This window comes from Hordeum vulgare, chromosome 4H (assembly GCF_904849725.1).
Source record: "Hordeum vulgare subsp. vulgare chromosome 4H, MorexV3_pseudomolecules_assembly, whole genome shotgun sequence".
Lineage (NCBI taxonomy): Eukaryota > Viridiplantae > Streptophyta > Magnoliopsida > Poales > Poaceae > Hordeum > Hordeum vulgare.
This window is the reverse complement of record NC_058521.1, coordinates 3,261,863-3,272,652: the sequence shown is the minus strand read 5'-3', so window position 1 is coordinate 3,272,652 and position 10,790 is coordinate 3,261,863. Positions and strand designations below refer to the sequence as shown.

At 44.6% G+C, this 10,790-nt stretch overlaps 1 protein-coding gene across 1 annotated transcript; it reads left to right on the top strand.

The window, feature by feature from the left end:
• The first annotated feature begins 3,986 nt into the window (after positions 1-3,986).
• LOC123448304 (histidine-containing phosphotransfer protein 2-like) lies at positions 3,987-4,482 on the top strand. Its single transcript, XM_045125149.1, has 3 exons — positions 3,987-4,046; positions 4,170-4,306; positions 4,404-4,482. The coding sequence occupies exons 1-3, from the start codon at positions 3,987-3,989 to the stop codon at positions 4,480-4,482; spliced, it is 276 nt and encodes a 91-aa protein (XP_044981084.1).
• The last annotated feature ends 6,308 nt before the right edge of the window (positions 4,483-10,790 follow it).

Genomic DNA, 10,790 nt, shown 5'->3' with positions numbered 1-10,790 from the left:
GGTACAAGACCTCATACCAGTCCACCTTCAAATCTACACCCTTAGAAGCCATCTACGGGCAAAACACTCTCTTCTTTGGACTTAACAACGTCTCTAACAAGGCGGTGACAGATCTATCGGCTTGAACCAGGGAGATGGCTACAATGGTGGCTCTCCTACCACAATATCTGAACCAGGCTCAACAACACATGAAGGACAAGGCTGATTGTCGTCTCTTTGGTAGAGTATTTGTTGTTCGAGACTGGGTTTATTTGAAGTTGCATTTGTATGCTTAGTCATCCATAGCGGCACGCGCTAACCGCAAATTAACTTTTCACAATTTTTGTCTCTTTCAGGTTTTGTAGTGCATGGCTGTGGTGCCATATAAATAGACTTGCCTGAGCAAGATCATATCCACCTGTCAAACATGTCTGTGCAACTGCAAGCTAGTATGCCGCCGTACACCACCGTGCAGGCTAAGCTGCTGATTCTCGATGTCGTATACCTTCAATTCCAGGTATCAGCAGCCATCCCTAATTGACACGCTATGGAGAGGGGCCATCAGTAAGTTGAGCAAGCCCTCATCCACTGGAGGCATCACCGACATCCTGGGGAGACGGGATTCCTCTCAAGGCATGGTACCATCGAGCATTGGCTTGGGGTCAAGCCAAATCTAAATGGCGAGGGAATGTCACATGAGTACTTTGTTATACATTTCAAGAGAAGCCTAAGGCTGGCCTAGTCGGCCCAAGCGACAAGCAAAGCCCAACTCATCTGTTGGCTCTAATTTCCTAGGATACCCAATTCATGCCGCTACCTAATCCTGTTGATTGTTGATGATGTTGCATGAGCCACCAGTATACATGATCATATGAGTACTTTTCCCAGCCCTCCCATCCCATGAACGATGGGGGGGGGGGGGATCCTAGCCGACAGGAATTGATGGGAAAAGCTCAGTTGTAGTCGGTGGCGACGGGACCTCCCATCCCGCTCACCCGTTGGTGGCCAGTACGTGCAGGACGACTCTTTCAGGTAGCGAGACTGAGTTCATGTGGGGTTCAGCGGTGAGGCGGCGTGCACGCGTGGTGGTGGCACGATGGTGGCGTGGTTGCGTTCATGCAACAGGAGGCTACATGATTTACTTTGGCGGTAGTGAGTGACACCTGGTGTTAGGTCGTGTGTGGTGGTGGTATTGACTTCTCGGCGGCGGCTATGGCAGAGCTATGCCATCCAAAATTCGGGGTTTCTCGACCAAGTGAGGACCATGTCTCTTTACTGACGGTTGCCACGTGCTCTTCAACGATTTCCATCTCATGTGGACCATTCAATTGTAAAAGTCCTCTGAATATTAGTGTAATTACTGGTAACTAAATGCGAACCATTCATGCATAATTCAATTAATTATGAATTGAGGAAAATTCAAGGCTAAAAAATTTGAAGTAAAGGGAAAGAACTTTGGAAATCTTATTCAATGTTTCCAAGATGGCCTTAAGCAAATGTTTGAGAATTTTGGCAAGAGCTATGTTTACAACCAGAATTAAGGAACATTTTTAAATATTTTTTTGGCACTCTGAATTTAAATCATATGTTTTTAAAGAGATGCTGTCATGGCCGGTCAGTGGAGCACAGAACGAGTGGCCAAGCCCGTGACCCACAGCCCAAGTACTGGCCTAGTGGCACCTTCTTTCGGCAAGGCAGCAGACAGGATCTTGAACCCAACAATACCCACGCAGGGGCGAGGCACACGAGAACCAGACATCAGTTCACACACAAACAAACGAACGACATGGGACAGCAAAGCCCAACTCATGTGTTGGCTCTAATTTCCTAAGATACCTAATTCATGCCGCTACGCAATCCTGTTGATTGCTGATGATGTTGCATGAGCCACCAGTATACATGTTCATATGAGTACTTTTCCCCGCCCTTCCATGTAGTTCCCATGACCAATTGGGAGGGAACCCTAGCCAACAGAAACTGGTGGGAAAAGCTCAGTTGTAGTCCGCGGCGACGGGACCTCCCCTCTCACTCGCCCGTTGGTGGTCAGTGCAGGACAACTCTTTCCGGTAGCGAGACTGAGTTCATTTGGGGTTCAGTGGTGAGGCGACGTGCGCGCGTGGTGGTGGGACGATGTTGGTGTGGTTGCGTCTGTGAGACGGGAGGCTACGTGATTTACGCGGGCTTGACGATAGCGAGTGACAGCTGGTGCCAGGTCGCATGTGATGGTTGTAGTGACTGCTCGGTGGCGGCTACGACAGAGCTACGCCATCGAAAATTCGGGATTTATTGACCAAGTCAGGACCACGTCTCTTTACTATCGGTTGGCACATGCTCTTCAACGGTTGCCATCTCATGTGGACCATGGAATTGTAAAAGTCCTCTGAATATTAGTGTAATTACTAGTAACTGAATGCATTAGAAGCATTCATGCATCATGTCAAATTCAATTAATTATGAATTGAGGAAAATTCAAGGCTCAAAAGTTTAAGTAAAGGGAAAGGCCTTTGGAAATATTATTCAGTGTTTCCAAGATGGCCTTAAGCAAATGTTTGAGAATTTTGGCAAGAGCTATGTTTACAACTAGAATTAAGAAACATTTTTAAATAATGTTTTGAGACTCTGAATTTCAATCATATGTTTCATTTGGACCACAGCGATGGCATCTTGTGAGCTCGCCTAGCCAAGGGCTTGGAGCCGGCTCGCCATCGGCCATCAACAGTCTCGGAGTAGTGTCTTTCTCAATCCATCAGGTATTGGCTGGGTACACAGATGTGGGTGCCTCCTACAGTAGAGGCGTCTATCTAGACTCCGGGACTAATGTACTGCAAGGAGTAGATGGTGTACCATCGCTCTTCCTACCGTCGTTGAGTATGTTGTGATATGAACGATGTACCCTATCGAGCGACAGGGATGCCGTGGTGGCAGCTCGGGATAGTAGTCCACACGGTTGCTCTTTGGCGGGCATCATTCCATCGGTGATGGCTCTCCTCCTGTATTGTGTAGGTAAAGAGAGGTGTTGTGGTGGGTAGCTCGGACTTTCCCCCTCTCTCGGAGGGGCGGTGTCGTGATTCGGATCTGGGGATCTTACATCAACGCGTTCCTCCTAGCGACTTTGTTGTGACACAGATGAGTTGCTAAGCGAAAGCTCCGTGCCTTGGCACCGATGACGTGGGTCCCGCGCTCTTCTTGAAGACGTCATCGTGGTTCTTATCTCCGTGTTACTGCTCCAGGTGAATACCTTTCTTTGGCGTGGACTCGGCAGTGGTGACACTATGTGGCGTTCTCTTGAAGCGTTGTCGTGAAATTTAAGCGTGCTAGGTCTTAGTGTGGGGTGTGTTTAGGTCTTCCGGTGATCTTTGCTGGTAGCATAGTTGCGTGAGTCCTGTGTGTGCCAGTTATCTTAGGATCGGCTTTGTAAAAGAACTACATCATCATTTTATATCATTCAACCGTGTAGTCTTTTGAATGTTGCTTCATATATAAAACGGGGCGAAACTCGAAACACGTGGCTACAGATCACGAGGTTTTTAAAGAGATGCCGCCATGGCCGGTCAGTGGAGCACCGAACGAGTGGCCTGGTGGCACCTTCTTTCGGCAAGGCAGCAAACAGGATCTTGAACCCAACAATACCCACGCAGGGGCGAGGCACACGAGAACCAGACATCAGTTCACACACAAAAGAACGACATGGGACAGCAGAAGGATCCAAAGAAGATGAACTACTCCACCTCCACATCAATCATCTGGATGCAGCTGTCCTCCTCAACCTGTAGCTGCATGCGTTCATGCACTGCACGCATGCACGCCGTCTCGTTCATCTGGATCGTTAATGGCCAAGAGAGGGTAGAGGTAACGTAGCACTCGCCGCCAAACTCTTCTGCGGGAGAGTCTCGTGCGTCCAGCCACATAAAGGTTTCCATCCCCTGCCTTGCAACTCCGCCACTACCACCACATCTTCCGATCAGCAGGTGATCCGCCCTCAGATCCACTCCCGCACATCCTCAACAATGGCAGATGCAGCGCTCAGGGACCGGCTGAACACCCTTGTCACATCGATGTTCGCCACGGTGAGTTCATCCACTCGCCATTTAGACCCCGGCCGGCCGTGTGGTTGTTCCGGCGGCTGGCTAACGAATCTATCTTTGCCTTCTCGTCATGTGATGTGATGTGATGCGATGTGATTCATCTAGGACATGCTGGACGAGAATTTCCACCAACTGAAGTCGATGGAGGAGGATGGCACCGCAGCCCCAGGCTACGTCGCCGACATCATCAACCTCTTCATCAGCAACACCAAAAGGATCCTCAACGACATCGCCGCCCTGCTGTCCGCCCCCAAGCCCTCCTCTTTTCGTCTCCTCTTGTTATCTCGCCACGCTCGGGTACTTACCGATCTTGTCTCTGCTCTGCTTTGAGGTCCGCAGGAACCAGCCTGTGGTCGACTTCGACATGGTGGACGTCCTAGTGCGTCAGCTCAAGGGGTGCAGCTACAGGTATAATTGATGATGATAAAACCCTTTCTGTCCATTTTTAGATGTATGATTGTTTCTTTGTTGCTTTCATATCGTGTGACGATTGAGATGCGTATGGTCATAGTTAAGTTGAATTGACGAATTTAGTTTGCTTCGTGTAACGGAAGTACCGGTATATATTCATTCCAACGAAAAAGCCGTTACGGCTTGGCGGGAGGTATACTTTGTCGTGTTGTAAAGATTTCTGGTATTAATCATCTGCTATTATGTAACGCCGATGGTAGTTTTTCTCGTTTCTCTAGGTTTTTGATCGGGTGTGTCGGCGCCGTGTCGTTTGCGGTTACGCACGTGTCGTTATTACTGGCAATGTCAATGCAATAGCTCTGCGAGGAGAACACTTTGTCGGCTTGCGTGCATTTCTAGTACCGATTATCTATTATTTAGCTAATGGAGTATTCTAGGCAGGCAATAAAAAACGTGGTTCTGCAAACATTTCTGTTATCAATGATATGCTATATTCTACATAACACCTATGGTCATTTTTCTGCTTTGTCCATTGTATTGATGTTGTTCTATTCCAATATGTTGGCTAAGGGGTGTGTGTTGGGACAAACCCACCGACGCAAACGACGTCAAATAGAGGTAGACGAAGGAAACACCAGTGGACACAAGATTTTCCGGCAGGCGCACGAACGCCGCCGTGGACGCACGAACACCCCAATCCTTTTTTACAACTGAGGAGTACAATGGCTTTTATAGGCCGGGAACACACACCCACTAGAGCACGTACTCCATCCTTGCGCTACCCACGCCACGATGCCAACTAACTCCGACTCAGTCTTCCTATACACACGTACGCAGCTCACCTGCATGCACTAACAGCCTCAATGTACATCCGGCTTTGTAGCTAGCCAAGACGTAGCACCCACGGACTCTCCCTGGTGATCCGGTCATCCGATCGTGAGCCCGGATTTCTCGTCCGCACGACCTCGACGTCAGGTTGCTTCGCTGCGCCTGCTGCATACTACGTCGCCATCCGACTACAAGCCACGAGCACACACACTACACATGTACGCACACCTACGGCGTTGCGTCCCGCACGTCCCGCGCGCACTCGACGCGCCCGACGAGCCCGACTGCACCAGATGCCGTGGCTTATTCCAACAGTGTGTACGTCATGGGCATGTGGCTCGTGTCGATCGCGCTGTCATATGGCAATAGTTAGAAGAGCCAAATTTACTTGTGTTTGCTATAATGGAATTGTCAATATTCGTGCCAACGTTATGGCTCGGCAAATGAAAAATTATCGTGTTGTAAATATCTCTAGTATAATACTGATCTACCATCACATTCAAGGCTAATGCTATTTATTTTTCGGGTTTAGTAACGATCATAGGAAATGGCTCCTTCAGAAAATATTATTATAAAATCCCTAGTATAGTTATGGGGATCAACATGCAGCACTAGCGTTTGATAGGCTTGAGAAAATCCCGGTGTCCTGATCTTGCTCTTCTTGGTATAGAATTTGACGATATCCGATGTGGGTTTTCTTGTGGCTACAGAATTTGTTAGCAATATGTTGAACTGACCTATTCTTCTTTTATATGGGTACAGAATTTGTTAGCAATATGTTGAACTGACCTATTCTTCTTTTATACCGAAACATTCCTACAATGCTGAATACTAAAATTGAGATGCCTATGATGGCACTGAGGTCCTATTCTTATCATTCTAACAGAACAGCACAATTATCCTATTATAAAACACACCATGATGAAATTATGCTTTATGCTTCTTTAGTTAATGAAATTATGCTCTATGCTTCTTTAGGTTAATATATTGTTGAAGGACTCAACGTCTCTGAAGAGTTGATAAATGTTGACTGAGATAAACATTTATGTGCTCTTCCTGTTGATCACCTTCTTGCGACGCATTTATGTGCTCTTCCTGTTGCGACGCATTTATGTGCTCTTCCTGTTGATCACCGTCGCCCAAGGTACGACTAAGGTACTCGCCTGCACCGTTAGTGAGCCAGTAACTACTCGTTGAACACACATGGACATATGAAGTATTGTAAAGATGGGGGGATTACCGTCTGATTCCAATTCGTGACCAGCCTTACTTGCTGAGCGAGGGGCTTGTGATGAAGCGGCGGGTTCTCGGACTGCCAACGCATGAGTGGTCGACATCAGGTTGGGGGCAGCTAAGGTAGATGCATCTGGTCACGGCATTGCTATGGATTCAATGCAAGGGGTGTTGCGCATAGCCGCGAGTTTTGCGTTTCTGTGAGCTCTCATATTTTGCTTCTCTTCGGGTGACATGTTCTGCACATGTGCTCTTCGACGGGAGTTTGTCTCTTGCTTATCGACGTCGGTCATATTTTGGTAGGCTGCCCTTCTAAGGGCGCAGCTCTGTTCCTTCTCCTCTGATCTCATATGTTGCCTGGCTTCTCTTTGACGAAAATTCCTCTCCTCATCTGTCTTCGTTTTCCTAGCTGCTCTGTGACGTGCATTGATTTTCTCCTTCTGTTCAGGTGTTAACCTATTTCGCCGTGCTATTTATTGGTCTCGCCTTTTCTGTTTTTTGTCCGATGCAATGACTGCGCTTGAAGCTAGTTGTTGGGGACTAGTCTGTGAGGTGTTGAGCCTCGGTACTATATATGAAACAATATCATGCTCATCGCTGCTGGGTATTCCTCCAAGTGATGCACGATGATCATTGCAGGCCTCTTCACGGGAATGATTTCCTGAAGAACCATTTTATGGAGCACTTTGGTTATGGATTGGATAAATGCTAACGGAAAATATGTTAGTGGTCAAGGGCGATACCACTTGGGGTTTCGACATGCTGCACTGGCCGAAAGGCCGTGAGATTGCCGGCAATGGGAACCATCATACGGAGTTGAGTGGACAGATTGTCATCATTGTCGGAAGACGAAACACTGTTGTTAGTAGTGTCTGTTTGGTCACGTATGAAAAAACCAGACAGTGGCCGGTGGCGAATGGTGGGTTGTCTCCTTGGTGTCCTCTCATATTCAACAACTGATAAGAATTAATGTAGGATAAGTTGTGAAAGTTTAATGTATACCTTATATGCAGACATGTGATTGGCATCGGCATACCTCTTTTTCCTTTATCGTACACATTCCCGCTTTCCTGTGACATCTCTGGCTTCTATATGTTATTCAGTAAAATGGCGTTATTTTGAAAAAAGAAATGATAAAACATGATGAATGATGAATGCACTATTTTGCAATAAGAAAACTGCATTCTCCTATATTTTGTAAACCTTGTTTTAGTTGAGCTGAGTTAAGAAGCATCATTGGGACCCCAAAATCTCTGGTTGTCACATATGGTGGTCAAATTGGCTCTATCCTTGCTTAATTAGCTTTCATCTAGAAATATCCATTTCTAGCCTAGGTCGAAGATTGATGTTCGATTATGTATTATGGCAGTGACATCGATTTGCATATGGCTGCTCTTGCATTGGAGCTGTGTTCCACAATAATGGTTGACAGAAGTTCCATTTCTCCTAAATTCATTTAAAAGTCTATAAGCACCTAAAAATGGTTACCTTAAAAATCCTAGGATAAGTATTAGTTTTGTTAGGGAAATTGTTAAGATTGTTGCCTTTTTTATACGAAAGAGAATTGGTGCCATGGCATGGATTACTATTTTCCTTATTCCGGCTGCATATTATTCTTTCTTAAGAATAAGGGTGTACTTCTTAAGGGCATATAACATTCCTGATTTTTTACCATTACATTGAAAAAATGACCTGTTTTTCTGCATATTAATCTTTGAGCTTCTCTTAAATTTGAAGTGTTGGAGTTAAATAAAGTGGTAAAAAGTTCACCGTAGGAAGGAAATCATTGCATTATGGTGCGATACACACAGATAATCTTTGAGCTTTACTCCACATAAATGCACACCATCACCAAGCATACGATATGCACAAATATTCTTTGAGCTTTAGTCCCCACTTCCATAGTTACAAGGTTGCAATGCAGAAAACCTTGTGAGAGTCCGTACAGTTGTTCCAGTATTTAAGAAAATGCATCTTTTATAGCAGATAGAAGATACATTCAAGTATAATGCACCTGTTGTATGATTGTTCTACGGTGAGGCCGCACCTCTTCTGTTATCTTACGTGAGATGTACTTGATGATGTGACAACTCTTAGTTTTTCGAGTATAGCGTTTGTTGTTGTTTCATATTACTGGTTGTTTCTTTTGGTAATTCTTTGAATTTTTTCCTATATTGGTTCTCCCTTAATATAGCAAGCTTCCCTTGAGTATGTACATGTTGTTATATTGGTCTGCACAACAATGAAAATTAACAGTGTTTCCACGCGTGTGAATTGAAGCCACTGACATGTCCGTTTTGCGGTTGGTATGTTTTTTCAGGCCTCGTAAACAAGAAGATTTTGATAGTGCAAAGCAAACTGCTCATAAGGAGAAGACTCTTGTCCCCTTGACAACCGGCACACGCTTTTTTGACCGGTAAGTTTGACTGTCACTTAAAGACTTGGCATGCTCCACATTGAAGGCTTATTTTTTGTTCTGAAGAATTTTTTTAGTATATTGTGGTGCTCATTTTTGAAATCCTCAAATTGGTCTGGAATCACATTTTTTATATACATGAAGACGGATGTTGTTTTTGTGGGCCTTGGATGACATAGCCTGACAACTCATGATTAAAACATCTAAATTCTTCCAAGCAGATCACCTCACATTCATATTATCATATTTAACCGATCTGTTCCTTAGGAATGGAAGATGACCTTATTTTCCTATCGTCCTCTCTCCTATGCCACCCCATGCCCTACTCAATCATGAGTCAACTCATCCTATAATGGCTAGCCAAATTAGGATATAACCCGAGTATATACTCTAATTAATTTGATCTGGAAGACATTTCTACCATTTTCTGACTATTCAATGGCAATACTTGTTCTTACTACCTGCAGTAATCAAACATTGGGTGCACTTATACAAGTCAAAGCATGCTAGCTCTGTACACAATAATTAAGGAGTAGTATTTACATGCTTTAGAATGTTGTATCTAACCATTGAAAAGTGAATGTGGGACCAAATTGATGAAAACGCCGTGTAGCCGCAGGAAACACAAAAGATATGTAAGCGTATGTTTTTTTATCCTACCAGGGGCTTCTGTAAACAGTAATTCCTTATGTCTCATGCAAACATGCACGAAGCATATAGCATTTTAAAAGTTCTTGCCCAAATATACCGGCACAAGTAGAGTCTTGTTGTGCTCAGTCCTATTCTTCTTACACCCCCGTATTAAGGAGACCTCTTTTGTATTATCCACCTTATATTCCTTAACATTAAAATATTGTATAACTGAAACTCAGACTACCAGGAAGAAAGCAACTAATTTTTTTTTACACCCCCGTATTAAGGATTTTATTTTTTTGAAGATTTTATCATTTTTATATTTTCTGTAAAACTAAAAAAGACAGTCCACGCGGGGTGTTAAAACGGTGGTACCAGCCACAACTAGCAGTAGCGCTGCATACGAGAAAGCGCTACTTATAAGTGGGGCACTAGAAGCAGCGCTGCTGCAAAACAAAGCGGTACCGCTAAAAACTTAGCAATAGCGTTGAATTTTGGACAACGCTGCTACTACAGCTACCATCGGTGGCATCATATGGTCCCACATAATAGTAGCGCGTTTTTGGTAAGCAGCGCTACTGCTAAGGTGTTAGTAGTAGCGCTTAACTGGATCAGCGCTACTGCTAATTAGCAGCAGCGTTTTCTTTTTTCCAGCGCTACTACTGAGGTCCTGCCTATAAACTTTTTCCTAGTAGTGATGGGCGGCAAGGTGAATATGTTGGGAATTACTTAAACACGCAGCGGGCATTCTAAGTGGAAGATTGGGCATGCAGCCATCATTACTTGAGATTCATCACCATCATATATAAGTTTGCTGCTCTTACCACTTTACGTCCATTAGCATATTACACTTTGACGCTCTTACCGATTTACCTCCATTACCATGTAGTACCTTGCTGTTATTATAGCTAGTACTACAATATTACGTTAGTACTAAGCCATGACCAATTTTGGCTTTGGAAGCCACATGCCACATATTCTCCATTACCATATAGAACACCTTGATACACTTACCGATTTACCTCCGTTAGCATATAGTAACCTACCACTATTACATCTAGCACTAAACTAGTGGGACAGTACTAAGCTAGTGCTACATCACCAATTTTTCCCTAGTTTTTTGATATCTTAAACTTTTTTTTCAACGTCGTATGCAAAAGTTATGGCCGTTTTACATTTTTCCCTTTTTTGAAAAATGGTCAAAA

Coding starts and splice junctions, on each gene's coding strand:
- LOC123448304 (XM_045125149.1), top strand. CDS start 3,987: ATGGCAGATGCAGCGCTCAGGGACCGGCTGAACACCCTTGTCACATCG. Junction 4,047..4,169: donor TCACATCGATGTTCGCCACG/GTGAGTTCATCC, acceptor TGATTCATCTAG/GACATGCTGGACGAGAATTT. Junction 4,307..4,403: donor AACGACATCGCCGCCCTGCT/GTCCGCCCCCAA, acceptor TGAGGTCCGCAG/GAACCAGCCTGTGGTCGACT.